General features: G+C 44.7%; 1 protein-coding gene across 1 annotated transcript; it reads right to left on the reverse strand.

Annotated features, from left to right (window-relative positions):
• Positions 1–1096: 1096 nt before the first annotated feature.
• Positions 1097–15212, reverse strand: LOC110494672 (RNA-binding protein 5-B). The gene is made up of 25 exons (XM_021569943.2): positions 15064–15212; positions 14781–14805; positions 13757–13922; positions 10026–10184; positions 9695–9764; positions 9206–9279; positions 8273–8356; positions 7885–7945; positions 7460–7522; positions 7168–7328; positions 6848–6945; positions 6661–6748; positions 6508–6579; positions 6345–6408; positions 5883–5974; positions 5650–5767; positions 4994–5085; positions 4685–4867; positions 4328–4468; positions 4125–4202; positions 3826–4011; positions 3604–3678; positions 3364–3467; positions 2627–2756; positions 1097–2242 (listed from the first exon to the last, which is right to left on the reverse strand). The coding sequence occupies exons 2-25, from the start codon at positions 14786–14788 to the stop codon at positions 2117–2119; spliced, it is 2493 nt and encodes an 830-aa protein (XP_021425618.2). The 5' UTR covers positions 14789–14805; positions 15064–15212; the 3' UTR covers positions 1097–2116.
• Positions 15213–15298: the final 86 nt, after the last annotated feature.

The following is a 15298-nucleotide window of genomic DNA, read 5'->3' on the forward strand; positions in this document are numbered from 1 at the left end:
ACAGTTCTAATGACATATTTGCTTGCACAATTGTGTTTGTATCCAACACCAGAAGCTCTAGAGTCTAGACATTTAGCTTGGAATGGACTCCCCATGCTTGAAATTGTGTTGCAGCTGGCCACCTGTTTTTCTAATGTCTACTGGTGTGATGAACTTTGCTCGTGTTGAAGATTGTGTTAAAGGGGTCTCTACATTCAAAAGCTGGGATTCAAAATCAACCGGTAGACTAGCCTGCTCAGGTCCTGCTACCATCCATCTCCAGCAGGCAGTGGGGTTCTCTGTTAGACCAATGGCTCCCCCTGCCCCTTTCACCAGCTCATTGTTTGGATTAGAGTGCCTGCTAAATCACAGTTTCCCAAACTCAGTCCTGGGCTGCTTAAGAGCCCCATGGAGAGGAATGGCATTACCTGGTAGTGAGTCACCGGGGAGGAGAGGAACACCATTACCTGGTAGTGAGTCACCAGGGAGGAAAGGAATGCCATTACCTGGTAGTGAGTCACCGGGGAGGAACACCATTACCTGGTAGTGAGTCACCGGGGAGGAACGCCATTACCTGGTAGTGAGTCACCGGGGAGGAGAGGAACGCCATTACCTGGTAGTGAGTCACCGGGGAGGAGAGGAACGCCATTACCTGGTAGTGAGTCACCAGGTAGATCCTGGTGGAAAATTGGTAGCAGGTAGTTCAGTATTCTCTAGCTTCAGTTTGTTAGAATGGCCATGCCTGTGGTAAGAGGAAAGGAAGTGGGGGTGGGGTGGACTGCATCTGCAGAACATTTATTTTAGGTTTAAATCAAATGTAGTGGCCCTGCTTCAGGAGAAATGTGACCCTAGAGCCCACACTAGAAATGTATTCCGGATTTCCTCAATGTTATGTCTCTGTACTGACCGGTTGAGAAGGCAAGTTTGGTATGTGACTCTAGATTGCATGTTATCCTAGTCAATTAACCTTGCATTGAACTCAAATGTTAAGGATTCAAAGTTGAACATCTTGTGTAAATTTATATTTTAGTAATTTAGCAGACTTATCCAGTGACTTAGTCATTGCACTATACATGGGGAGCTACGCTCATCACTTACAACCAATGTTCCACACGAATTGAGTGATCAATCTTATTTAATATTTTCTGTACAAAATGAGAAAGCATATCATACAGAATGTACAATAATTTAAATACTATTGCCACAACAAAAGGAGAAAAACATGTCTATATCTTCATTCTTACAGAAGGAAATAATGACCTGTGCGTATATATACACAAATTATAAGTTACATAATTCATAGTTTTACACTTTCTCCATTAAAGACCAGTCCTTTCTTTATGCCTCTCTTCCCTGCCAGGCTAATGAGTACAGTAAACATAATTCTCAATCCAATCCCCTTATCGAGCGTGTCATCTTCTCCATGCCGCCATTACAATCCCTTCAGCTCATCTCAAGGTGTCTTTTAATGGATGACTGTAGGGAAGGATGTTAGGATACCCCTGGGTGATGGTCCCACACAGAAAGGAAGGGAACATAGGACCAGGGCCCAGATTCACAAAATCTTCTTATGAAGAAATGTCTTCTTAACTGCCATTTTTTCCTTAACTATGGACTAAGTAAAGATGCTATTCCTCAAAAAGGGTTATTGGAACATTTCTTATGCTTCTCCTTAAGCAAAAAGTTAAGAAATTAGATTCTTGAAAATAAAGTTCATGGAAATGTTGTTAATTCCAAGATAGCGAAACCCTTGTCTTAAACTCAGGGCAGTGAGAGAAAATGCAATTGAAAACAATTGAACATGTTTAATTCACACAAACTTCATCTGAAAGTATCAGTATTGATTATTTAAACCCAAGAACTTGTTTTAGAATAGTGATCTCAGTAAGAAATACGGTAACATGATTGGCATTGCTAGTTAAAACGGTTGCTTAGCAACAAACATCCCAAGAAGATATTTGAGAAGATGGTAAGAAAAATCATAAAATCTTCAGATACTGTTGAGGAATTGCACTTACAAACATCTTTCTATATCCTTAAGAAGCTTCTTAAGTTTTTGCATAAGAAGTGTTTCGTGAATCTGGGCCCAGGTCCAGAAGGATGTGTCCATTCTTAGGAGGCAGGTGGATTGGGCAAATCACTCCATTTCAGTGAAGCGGGCAAACATGGCTTTGCGGACAGCGTCTTTGTATGTGTCGGAGGCAGACAGGCCGTAGCTGCTGCCTTTGGTTCCAAGACCAGCCCCCTTTGCCCTCAGCTGAGCCTGTAGAGAGATGACAGCAGGCCTGTGATCAGTAAAGCAATATGACACTGGAATCACTGGCATATTAAATAACAAAAAAAATCTCTATCCATCTCTATATACTTATTTTCCAATATATTGCTTAGGTGTTTAAACACATTCAGACAGTAAGGAAATTAGGTGGAGAGAAAGACAGTGGGAAGGGTGTGCCCAGGGATTGAACCCTGGTCTCCGGTGGGAAGTTGTATATGTGACGTGCCGGGGAATGTTACCTCTACCACGGCTCTGCATTTATACAGCAAACTTAACAGACTTGTTGTATATGAAAGACACCTTAACAGTTTCCTTATGTTTAGCTGTTGGGTTGAAGCAGCACTATTACTGGTTTAACTGGACGAGATTCACCTCTATAGGCGCAGTGATGCCCTGCTGGTTACGGCCCAGACCTCTGCCCTCCTGCCATCCCATGGCCTGCAGCATCTTGTTCCCTATGTTGTCACTGTTCAGACCGTCCTTGGTGGGTTGTTCATAGTTACTGCAGAGGGGGAAATGACACAACAATCATTATTACCCAATCTCATGTCACAGAACATCAATGTAGGTTCTTGTTCACACTGCAGACCTTAATGCTCAAAACAGTTTTGTTTTTCAAATCTGTTTTGGAATACTGACTGTCCAAACAGCAAGTTACAAGCGACCAAATCAGGTGTTTGTTAAGACAGCAGTAATTTGCTGACATGGCTATGCTAGTTGTCATAGTAACGCTGGGTGTGTGTGCAGTGGTGTAGGCTGACTGGTGGTGGTGCTCGTGCTTCCTATCAGTCAGAAGTTATGTAGCACGTTAAGGAGACAATGCCTGCCATAGAAGTTTCCCAGTTGCTTTGAATGTTCAAAATCATAGTAGAACACTTAATGCCTCAAAGGATAAGATTAACCAACTTTCAAAATGAGTCCTTTTTGGCTAGCTAGCTAGCTAGCCAAAAAGGTCAACTAGCTAGCCAGCACATTCACATGGTTCTTTTCAACTATGAAGGTGGTTTGAAATGTGTCTTGGAATATCAGAATATGGATTTGAGTCACTTCAAACTGCCAGTGTGAACAAGGCTTAAGAAGTAAGTGCACGGCATAACACTAGCACTAACATGACTGGTGCTGGCTGTGCAGTGAATTTCTTCTTCTTGGGTGCTGGGGGTTCAGGGATGCCGTATTTTTCTCTCCTCTCCGCAGCCCGGTCCCTGTACTTCATCTGTTCACAGACCGAGAGCAAGAAAGAGAAACAGAGAGTGTGAATGAATGTAGAAACACACCTGATAACAGGGTTTCTATTAACTGAACCCCAACTAAAACAGTTAGCAGCATCGTCTCCATGTCTGAGCCGTTACCTCGGTCTCTCTCCTCTCCTGCTCCTCCAGCTCGGCCTCACTCAGCTTAGATCTGCGATGGACCTCCAGGTTTTGCTGGGAAAAGACAAATAAGTCAAAGACCTTCACTTCACCTACACTTCATTCATACATTTCAAGCTCTTCCTTTCCCAGATTAGCTTTTCATTACAGTTGAGAAAGTGGACTATTTTGGAGTTCTTCCTTCGAGTCAGTGATAAGTACCTTATGGAGGTCTGAGAGCTGCTGGTGGCGCACCAGGCCGTCCTTATTGGGAAACTGTCTCCTACACAGCAGGCACGCCATCTTCTTCCAGTCTGTCAGCTGGTCCTGCTCACCACCGTGCTCCGGCTCTGCTGCACCCCCTTCCTCTGGGTCACTGTCACCACTATAGGCTGCCACCAGACCAACCTGGAGAAGGACAACCAGATGGTTGTATATTAACTAGGTAGCTACCATACCAGACTGGAAAATGTACTCTAAAATTGCAGCTCATACATTGGAGTGTAGTAACATTATCTTACCTTGGCTGAGTTGGTTGGGGCCTGCTCCTCAGGGCGCTGCACTGCTTCTGACATCAGCATTTCCAAGCTTCCAGCCTGCTGTAAAGTCACACCACAACACTACTCAGTCCACCTCGTCAATCTACCATCAAGTCAATGTTAAGATTTCCTGGATGGGTTTTCTAAAGGATTCAAACTATCATGGATAGACTTAAAATGGCTACCTTCTTCTCGAAGAGTGTGAAGCCTGCGTCAGCGGCCGCGGCCTCTTTCCTCTCCTCCTGGCTGACGGGCTGGAAGCTGCTCTTAAAGTTCTCCTTCTGCTTGTTCAGACTCTTCGCCCAGCGCTCCATGTCCTTAGCGATCTGAAAGGCCAACCAGAACAACTCAGACACACCAACCACGGTATTCAGCAGTATCATTGTGTATCACTGTAATCCATGTGTTTTTAATGTGTGTTAAGTATTGTGTGCTCCTCTGCTGCAGAACCAATTACCCCCTCTTAGACAAATACACTTGAACAAACTACACACAATTATCACAAGTCTAAAGTTATGCTGTCTAGATATCCCTCTGTCTACCTGCTGAGCCGTTTTGCTCTTGGGCTTTTCTTGTTTCCTCTCCTTGGATTCCTTAGCCTCGTTGCTAGCTGCTGCTGATGCATTCGCACTCTGCTCAGTTTGGTCGGCGGCTGAGGCAGGGACGTACGTCTGCTTCTCACTGTCCCAGTAGAGGTACTGCTGCGTCTGGGAGTTGTAGTAGTACTGAAGGAAAGGAGAAACTACCACTATAAAAACACATACACCCACAGACCAAGTGTTCGCACAACTCAGACGGCATTGTGGAACAATGCAGAACAGCAAGAGAAAACACAGTGTGTGGGTACTAACGTGGGTATTTGGGTCGTAGTAGAGGCCTGTTTGAGGGTCGAAGTAGAAGCCAGAGGATTCGTCATACTGGTAGGTAGAGGTATCAGGTACAGCTGAGGATGAAGACAGAGTATGGAATATTAAAAGAGTCAAACACCTGGCTTGAACAGAGTAGATCATTTTACATCTGAAAGCATTCCACAAGTGTTCTATTGTTTTCAATTCTGCACTGGAACCTGCAGTGTCAGTCAGACAGGGAACATGCAGTGTCAGTCAGACAGGGAACCTGCAGTGTCAGTCAGACAGGGAACCAGCAGTGTCAGTCAGACAGGGAACCAGCAGTGTCAGTCAGACAGGGAACCTGCAGTGTCAGTCAGACAGGGAACCTGCAGTGTCAGTCAGACAGGGAACCTGCAGTGTCAGTCAGAAAGGGAACCTGCAGTGTCAGTCAGACAGGGAACCTGCAGTGTCAGTCAGACAGGGAACCAGCAGTGTCAGTCAGACAGGGAACCAGCAGTGTCAGTCAGACAGGGAACCAGCAGTGTCAGTCAGACAGGGAACCTGCAGTGTCAGTCAGAAAGGGAACCTGCAGTGTCAGTCAGACAGGGAACCTGCAGTGTCAGTCAGACAGGGAACCTGCAGTGTCAGTCACACAGGTAGACGAGTGAGGCTCTAACCTGTGTCAGTGGCCAGTCCAGAGAGTGTCGCTGTGGCTGTGGAAACCGGCGCTGTCATCGCAGCTGCCGAGTGAATTCCGGTCTGTTTGGCTTCCAGTTGCTGGGCCAATTGCAACGCCTGCAAAGACATAATTGGTAATTGTGGGAATCTTTACAGTGAGCACATTGTGAGTTGTGCAGTAAATAAGGCTGTGTGTCGTGACAAGCTCATAGGTTAAATACATAGGACTTACTTGTGTGGCAGTGTGACTGATGAGGTTGGATTGGTAGACCTGTGCACCTTGTGAGATCACCACTCCTGTAGCTGCTGGGACACCTGGAGCCGCTGTCAATACAAGACTCCCAGGCTTTATAACATGCTATTACCAACACCTCTTTTGGAAACAGATCTTTAGTACCTGATGCCTTACCGTACAAGTCAATGATTGTTATAATGCTTCCAATGCTTCCTACATCCTTCACAGTACAAGTAGTGTCAACAGCGTACTGATGTAGAACACTGACACCACCACCTGGGATTCCAACACCCCTAACCCTCTTTATCCCTAATTATTAAAGCAGCTAGGGGTTCTGTAGAAACACTGTACAGCAAAGCTGACAAAATGACAGCCCTGCCTTACTGACCTCTCTACAGGGAAATGATCTGTTAAAGGTATCGACACGGAATGAATTGCAGACTGTATGTTTCCTCTTACCTCCCAGTATTCCATTCCCCTGGGAAGGGTCTCCTGCTGCCTGCTGGTAGTAGGCTTGGTAGTCCTAGCAACACAGAAAGGAAGGCAGTCAGTCACATTGGAGCATTTGCAATAAACCCCAGGGATTTCCAGACTGGGGTAACCTCCCCGCCGATCATCATACCTGTGTGTAGGGAGCGTAGCCCTCCTCTAGGTAGCTGTACTCTGACAGATGTCCTTCAGCACCCTGCTGAGGCTAGGAAGGAATATACTGTATCTTAGTATGTGTGTGGCAAAACAAAAGACTGTGGCTGAATATGAGCGGTGTGTGGGTTACCTGGCTGGAGGACCACTGGGCAGCAGCGATGGCTGTGCTGGCCACAGAGAAGGCACTGATCCGGTTACCGTCTGGGAGCAAGAGATCCCTGAAGAGAGGAGAGTCAAGATTAGAGACGCTGCCATCACTACGCCCTCTGAGGACATAATTTACTGAAAACCACTGACATCTGTGACAGGACACTCACTTCCTGGCACTCTTGGCATAGTCCACACCAATGGTCTTTCCATCCAGCTTGAGAGGAGGCTGTAGTCCTTGTAGGATGGTTAGAAGCTGAGATGCCTCCTGTGACGCAGAAAAAAACAAAGCACTTAAGACTATTTTACACAGAAACATTTATACAGATTTCACTTAATCAAGCCAAAGATGAGAAGCACCAGTCGAGCAATATGGCCATTCATAATCATAAGGGACATCAATGAAGTCAGAGGATGTTCTGTAGAGAAACTAAAATCAAAGACCATATCATGTGTATATGTGGAGACGTCTTCTTAAAGGATGGCGTACCAGAGGGGAGGAGAGCTGTACAAAGGTGAAGCCTCTGTTCTGGCCCGTCTGTTTGTCCTTAATGAGACGGATGTTGCTGGGTGACAGGTTGGCGTAGGGGGCCAGGGCTGTCAAGATGGCCTCCACCGTGGTCAAAGGGGCTATGTTCCTCAGGATGATTGCTGGAGAGGACATGAACACAAACAGTCTAAAGTCTCTCACTGGCTCTCCTCAAACCCCCCTCCCCCATGACATCTGACAGGACATTATGGGTGTGTGTCTGTGGGCTGCCCATTTGTGGAGAGGTACTCACTGTCGCCGTAGTAGTCTCCACTCGGCTGGATCTCTGTGACTCCAGTGGTGTTGGTCTCACCCTCTGTTGAGGCAGACAGAATGAGAGCAGGGCATTAACGTCATCTCACCCTCAGTACCCATGAGAGTCCAGGACATGAGTTAGGAAAAAAAATCATCTCCACAGGGATTTGACATCCTCGCTATTCCGCCAGTCAATTCTCACGTACGTTTTCAGCTAAATCTGATTTGTTCACAATACTAAGGAATATGATTGGTCAGTGTTTATGGGGCCATGATGACAGTCGTGTTAATAGGGTTGGCATTTCTAAAGTATATATATCAGTATTCTGTACTGGTCCTGTGCGCAGCCCCTCTTGCCTGAACATTGTCTCAGGCCATCCAGATGGGTGCAGGCAGTGGCTTCCTGGTTCAGGAACTACTTACCAGCTTTAGCTGCTCCACACCTGAAGCACTTCAGCCTCCTCCGGAAATTGTACAGGCCGCACTGCAAGCAACCGGTCACATCATTTTTATTGATAATACAGCTACTTATGTCCAGGACACTGCTGCCTCAGATGAATAGCAAACTAACAGCGGTGCAGCATACGGTACTTACCTGAGCCAAATGCTCACCCTGGCAACTAATGAAATCAGGGATCCCTATACCTAACGACGTGCTCCAACTCATTTGGCAGGAGCTCATTCTGGACTATAAGGTAACTAACAATTGAGGGCCTAACGTTGTCACTACAGCATTTCAGATAGGAGTGGAAGGTAAATATAGTGTGGGCAGCAGGGTTGGACATGGAGTCAAGCCACAAAAGAAACTTACAGTGTTGCAGAGCCAGTCTTCAAACTTGTGTCGCGGGATGCTGTAGTGCATGGCCACACTCTTGCCTTGGATGACCAGGAGTTTCTGCAAGAGGAGGTTCAAAATGTTGGTAATTTCAAGCTTCTTGGCAGGCACAGGTCTCACTCTAGCTGCAACCAAAGAACAAGCAGTGCTGGCAGGTAGGGAAGGGACCCCCGGTTGGAGTTTGTGTCAAAGACAGACAGAAAGATGTGTATGTGAGCTTGTGTACAGAGGGTTCTTAAGGTGTTTGGGACCCGAGTGTCCAGACTGAGCCGGAGCAGTGTGTATAATGTTAACATGAGAGATACTTTTATCAGCTTTCCTGGAACCAGGGATAAGCTCCCCACAACAGACATTGGATGAAAATTCATTTGCTAAGAAGCACAGCATAAATCAAAGTAATCAAAAACAACAAAAAAGGGGGGGGGGGGGGGGGGGTGCTCAAATTTGGAGAGGCCACTGGGCTATAAGGAGTACAAATTCACCATTTGTCCCCCGAAGGCCTTAGGCCAATTTTATTTAAATCAGGAAACTCTTACCAGCCAGATTGCAAGGTACTACAATCTCAAAGCTGGTTTGAAAATCAAGTGTTTTAAGTTAAGCTTCCGATAAATTAGGCTACATGGTTCAATTTTCTTGTCTTAACTTAGTCTTACACCATGAAAATATTGGGGGTGGGATGGAATTAGGATCAGTGAAATGCTAAATAAACCTCTAAAATCATGCAGTCTTTCTGGATACCATATTCAGATTCCAATATTGTATTCTCCAACTAAAAATCCACATTTCCTTCAAAACCTCAGTTCTTATTTATAATCACTTTGGTTGCCATTTGGTTGTCTTTTTTCAGAGCCCCAAGGTAAAAAATAAAAATAAAAAATAAAAAACTAGACTTGGCGATTGTGAAGCAACCTGATTGGTCTCCATCCATCGGGTAGCATCTTGCAAGTGATAAAACTCCACGAAGACGAAACCTCGGCTTATACCTAGAGACAGCATTCAAATATAGACGGGAGGAGTGTTAGTCAGAGTCCATGGGCACAACATTCAAACTCTGTCACAAACTGCTTCAGGGGCCAGTACGGCAAACAGTGGGCCCTTCCTTTTGGGTTTTGCCATAGCAAGAAATGCTGCAGGATGACACTGGCCCAGACATACTCAGTGTGCCTCTATGATCAGTGTTTCTCTCATTTAAAGCAGCTTGGCTGGCTGATGGCCTTTCTTACCTTTTCGCTCCACATCTTAAGACAAAATAAAATTGTTTCTTTGCTTGACATTAATTCTTAACAATTTCCGATTTTTATGTTGCTATAGCAAAACTGAAGTCAACTGAAGCAGATTGGCCCTGTAGTCAAATATAGTGTGGGGGGAGGGGGGCTGCGTGGTACGCCTGGGTCTCACCTGTTCTCTTTTTCATCAGGCGGACATCTATTGGCTGGGGTCCCTCCAGCTGGTCCAGGGCAGCTCGGATCTGGACGGCAAGAGAAAGACAGACATTAAATCCATAGCCTTAAGTTCTGGAACCCATTTCACTTGACATTATACATAGTTACTAATGTCTCCTTTAGTTTCACTGTATAGCCTACTCTTCACAGAGTAGGCTATACAGTAGTGCCCCCACCCTTCTTCACAGAGTAGGCTATACAGTAGTGCCCCCACCCTTCTTCGCAGAGAAAATGGCAGCCAACCAAACCACAGGTGGTGTGTCTAAAGCAGAGAAAGAGAAACTTACGTCTCCCTCTGTAATGTGAAGAGATAGGCCCCGGAGCATGATGGTTTTACTCTCCTTCTCCTCCCCTGGCTCCTCCCTGTATTCCTGCTCAGGGTAGTCTCCATCAGAGTGGTAACAGTCTTCAGATCTATCGCTGTTCCGTCGCTTCCTGTCTCTCTGCTGGAGTGGATAAAACAGTGTGCATTAGCATGGACCAATGCTAACTTTTGTCCTCACTATCCCAAATAACCAAAAACCTACTGTCCAGAACAGAATTTCTACTGGCTAGGACATTGTGTAGTTCTTAAGTTCATTGGGTTCATGCAGGGCCTATAGGTTGACATGCCTTCTCGTCATATTCAGCTATTAAATGGGCTACAGCTGGTTATTATAAATATATATATTTATTAAAGGGGCATTGCAGTCAAAAATGTGCTTTCTGTGTATTATATATTCAAATCAAATTGTATGTCACATGCACCAAATACAACAAGAGGAATAAAATATACAAGAATGGAGATACATACAGGGAGAACCAGATCAATGCGCAGGTGTATGAGGTATTTGAGGGAGATATATAAATGAAAGCAGTGTAAAGTGACTAGGCATCAGGATAGAGGATAATAATAAAAGGTATTTGAGGTAGATGAAGGCAGGGTAAATTGACTAGGCATCAGGATAGATAATAAGGCTTTAATAAGGCAACACTAGATGTTTGAACATTGCTGTGAGGACTTGCTTCCATTCAGCCACAAGAGCATTCGTGAGGTCGGGCACTGATGTTGGGCTATTAGGGCTGGCTAGGTTTCGGCCTTCCATTGCATCCCAAAGGTATTCGATGCGGTTGGGGTGAGGCCGTTGCGCAGGCCAGTCAAGTTCTTTCACACCGATCTCGACAAACCATTTCTGTATGGACCTTGCTTAGTGCGAGGGGCAATTGTCATGAAACAGGAAAAGGCCTTCCCTAAAACTGTTGCCACAAAGTTGGAAGCATAGAATTGTCTAGAATGTCATTGTATTCTGCAGCGTTAAGATTTCCCTTCACTGGAACTAAGAGGCCTTGCCCAAACCATGAAAAACATGGCCTACCACTTTGCGGCTGAGGCGTTGTTGCTCCTAGACGTTTCCACTTCACAATAAAAGCACTTACAGTTGCCCGGGGCAGCTCTATCAGGGCAGAAATTTGACAGACTTGTTGGAAAGGTGGCATCCTATGATGGCGGAACGTTGAAAGTCACTGAGCTCTTCATTAAGGCCATTCTACTGCCAATGTTTGTCTATGGAGTTTGCATGGCTGTGTGCTCGATTTTATACACCTGTCAGCAACTGGTGTGGCTGAAATAGTCGAATTCACTCATTTGAAGGGGTGTCCACATACTTTTGTATATATAGTAGTATAGTTTTCCTTTACATAAAAAAACATTAAACCAAAACATACACCGAAAATGGCTTCATTTTCATCAGATGACAACAGATGTGCAAAGCTATTTCACTAGCAGTCACAAGTAAATGAGCTAACAATGAAAAGGCAAGGTACATTTATAATGTTTTTCCTAGAAAAAACATAACTAGCTATATTTCCCCATGTTTAGCTTGAAGTTAATCTCGCATTTTACTGGAAAATAAATAAATAGGCTACACGAGACAAGTAGCTACACATCAAATCAGACCGTTGTCTGCTGATAAATTCACCAATGGTCATTCTTCATCTGAGTGGAGAATTGCAACTGAAGCACAAAATTTGTATGATGCAGATCATACAGTAGGCTAGCCAAGACTAGTTGTTATATTTGTAGCTTCTATTTGTAGACTACCAACAGTAGCCAGCATTTTGTTAGTATGTTCACTATTGAAGGTTTACTTTTGTAAATCACATTCCCCTAAAATAAATAAGCTCAGCGAGTAGATTGATGGGCACTTCTTTTTCCTCTGGAAAGCTCACGTGTGATGTGTGAAGTAGAGGTCGACCGATTACGATTTTTCAACGCCGATACCGATTATTGGAGGACCAAAAAAGCTGATACCGATTACATTTTTTTTTTTTTGTAATAATGACAATTACAACAATACTGAATGAACACTTATTTTTTTTACCCTCTTTTTTGTGGTATCCAATTGTTAGTAGCTACTATCTTGTCTCATCGCTACAACTCCCGTACAGGCTCGGAAGAGACGAAGGTTGAAAGTCATGCGTCCTCCGATACACAACCCAACCAAGCCGCACTGCTTCTTAACACAGCACGCATCCAACCCGGAAGCCAGCCGCACCAATGTGTCAGAGGAAACACTGTGCACCTGGCAACCTTGGTTAGTGTGCACTGCGCCCGGCCCGCCACAGGAGTCGCTGGTGCGCGATGAGACAAGGATATCCCTACCGGCCAAACCTTCCCTAACCCAGACGACACTATGCCAATTGTGCGTCGCCCCACGGACCTCCCGGTCACGACAGAGCCTGGGCGCAAACCCAGAGTCTCTGGTGGCACAGCTGGCGCTGCAGTACAGCGCCCTTAGCCACCTGGGAGGCCCATATTGAACACTTATTTTAACTTAATATAATACATCAATAAAATCTATTTAGCCTCAAGTAAATAATGAAACATGTTCAATTTGGTTTACATAATGCAAAAACAAAGTGTTGGAGAAGAAATTAAAAGTACAATATGTGCTATGTAAGAAAGCTAACGTTACAGTTCCTTGCTCAGAACATATGAAAGCTGGTGGTTCCTTTTAACATGAGTCTTCAATATTCCCAGGTAAGAAGTTTTAGGTTGTAGTTATTATAGGAATTATAGGACTATTTCTCTCTATACCATTTGTATTTCATATACCTTTGACTATTGGATGTTCTTATAGACACTTTAGTTTTGCCAGTGTAACAGTATAGCTTCCGTACCTCTCCTCGCTCCTCCCTGGGCTCGAACCAGCAACACAACGACAACAGCCACCATCGAAGCAGCGTTACCCATGCAGAGCAAGGGGAACAACTACTAGAAGTCTCAGAGCGAGTGACGTTTGAAATGCTATTTGTTTTTTATAAGATAAGTTTAATGCTAGCTAGCAACTTACCTTAGCTTACTGCACTCGCGTAACAGGCAGTCTCCTTGTGGAGTGCAACGAGAGAGAGGCAGGTCTTAATTGCGTGCACTAGTTAACTGTAAGCTTGCAAGATTGGATCCCCCAAGCTGACAAGGAAAAAAAATCTGTTGTTCTGCCCCTGAACGAGGCAGTTAACCCACCGTTCCTAGACCGTCATTGAAAATAAGAATGTGTTCTTAACTGACTTGCCTAGTTAAATGTAGGTTTAAATTTAAAAAATAAAAAATATTTAAAATAAATCTGCGCCCAAAAATACCGATTGTTATGAAAACTTGAAATCGGCCATTCTGATTAATCGGTTGACCTCTAGTGTGAAGGCATCAACTCATGTCACAACTTTCAGAGCAGTACTCGCTGGAGCATGGTGGGGTTAGAATGAAAGACAAATCAAATTGTTCAAATTGCATGAATTTTCTACTTGTAGTCTTTAATGCTTTTCCATGGTAGAACGCGACACTAAAGGTAAATGTTGAACCGGAAGGCAAAAATGTGCTGAAAAGTTATTGCCCCGGTCAGGACAGACGAGATTCACTGGCCCCGGCCCAGCGTTAATACCGGTCCCTGATCAGTGGACTCTACTAGTAATCAATGAGATTGGTTTTGGATGCACTCCCATTACAAGTCATGTCACTGGGTGTCTGACTCAGAACACATACCTCTGGACTGCCTCTGCTCCCCCGGCGTTCTCCTCCATCGTAGCGTTCGCTGTGTCTCTCTTCTCCCCATCGGCGCATGTCCTGCTCTCCCCTCTCACGCCACTCTGACTCACCCCGGCCCAGATCGTTGCCGCCGTATCTGCCGCTACGCTCTGTGCGACTCAACCTGTGCACACAGTCAGTCATACATATACACAGTAAAAAGCTGATTGAAATTTGACACACTCAAGGAATAAAGAATGTGTTCCAATGCAATTGTATATTGGTCAAGATAACTTCCAAGTACTTTTATTTACAGTTAGAAATGTAATCTTCCCAATTCTGATTTATTCTTCAAGATGAAATTGTTGTGTGTGGATTTAGTCAAGAGGGTTATCCAACAAACCACTGCATTCATGTCTGGTCTCAGACTAAATACGAAATGCTGAGACCTGGTTGTGCGTTCTCATACTGAGAATGTCACTGATGATGCGATGCCTAAAGCCCTAGCTAGTTTAATAGGAGGGAGAGTTGCTTACTAGCAAACCATGGAATGGTAAACATTACATAAGCCAAAATCAGCAAGCTAAATTACTTTGACCGAAATATTATTGCAAGTGTAGTTGTAAGTTAGCTAACTTAGTAGGTTCGATCCCGGGCAGTATCACAACCGAGGGTGATCGGGAGTCCCATAGGGCGGGGCACAACTGGCCCAGCTTTGTCCGGGTTAGGGGAGGGTTTGTCCGGGGTAGGGGAGGGTTTGTCCGGGTTAGGGGAGGGTTTGTCCGGGTTAGGGGAAGGTTTGTCCGGGGTAGGGGAAGGTTTGTCCGGGGTAGGGGAGGGTTTGTCCGGGTTAGGGGAGGGTTTGTCCGGGTTAGGGGAGGGTTTGTCCGGGGTAGACGGTCATTGTAAAATAAGAAATGGTTTTTAACTGACTTGCCTAGTTAAATAAAAGGTCAAACAAAAAAGTAGCTTGTTAACGTTAGCTAACTTGCTAGCGAGACAATACAGTACCTACAATATTTTTATGCTGATTTAAACTCACCGTCCCATTTCAATGGTTGCCACGACTATCAAAGGGTGGAGATGTGTGGAATTGGGGGACAAGAAAAAAAATAGTGTATTATTATTCCAGCATGTAAATACAACCTAGTTAGCTAGATAGTTGGCTTGTCTGCTGAAAGCAGAGGCAAGATGGAGACACAATGACGTACGCTTCAAGCTAACGTTAGCTGATTTGAGACTTGCCTTGAGCTAGCTGGTACCTAGGTTAAGAACACAAATAGTAACGCATAGGAGTACAACTATACAGAAGCATTGTAACTCACCAGTTTAAACAAGCTTTAAAATAGTATACAAATATGTTTGAAAACAATTCAAGGACTTGCACATTTCAAAGGGAAAAATGGTGTTTGACTCGTCAACACTTTCTCCTTCCCAAGATGCTTAGGGCTGGAACGTGGAAAAAGACGATGCATGTTGGGTAACGAAGTTTTTTCAAGGGTGATCGGTGCCTTCGTACGAGGCTAGGTGTAGCCTGTCCTGCCTGGTTTTCACAGGCCT

Source organism: Oncorhynchus mykiss, chromosome 17, assembly GCF_013265735.2.
Source record: "Oncorhynchus mykiss isolate Arlee chromosome 17, USDA_OmykA_1.1, whole genome shotgun sequence".
NCBI lineage: Eukaryota > Metazoa > Chordata > Actinopteri > Salmoniformes > Salmonidae > Oncorhynchus > Oncorhynchus mykiss.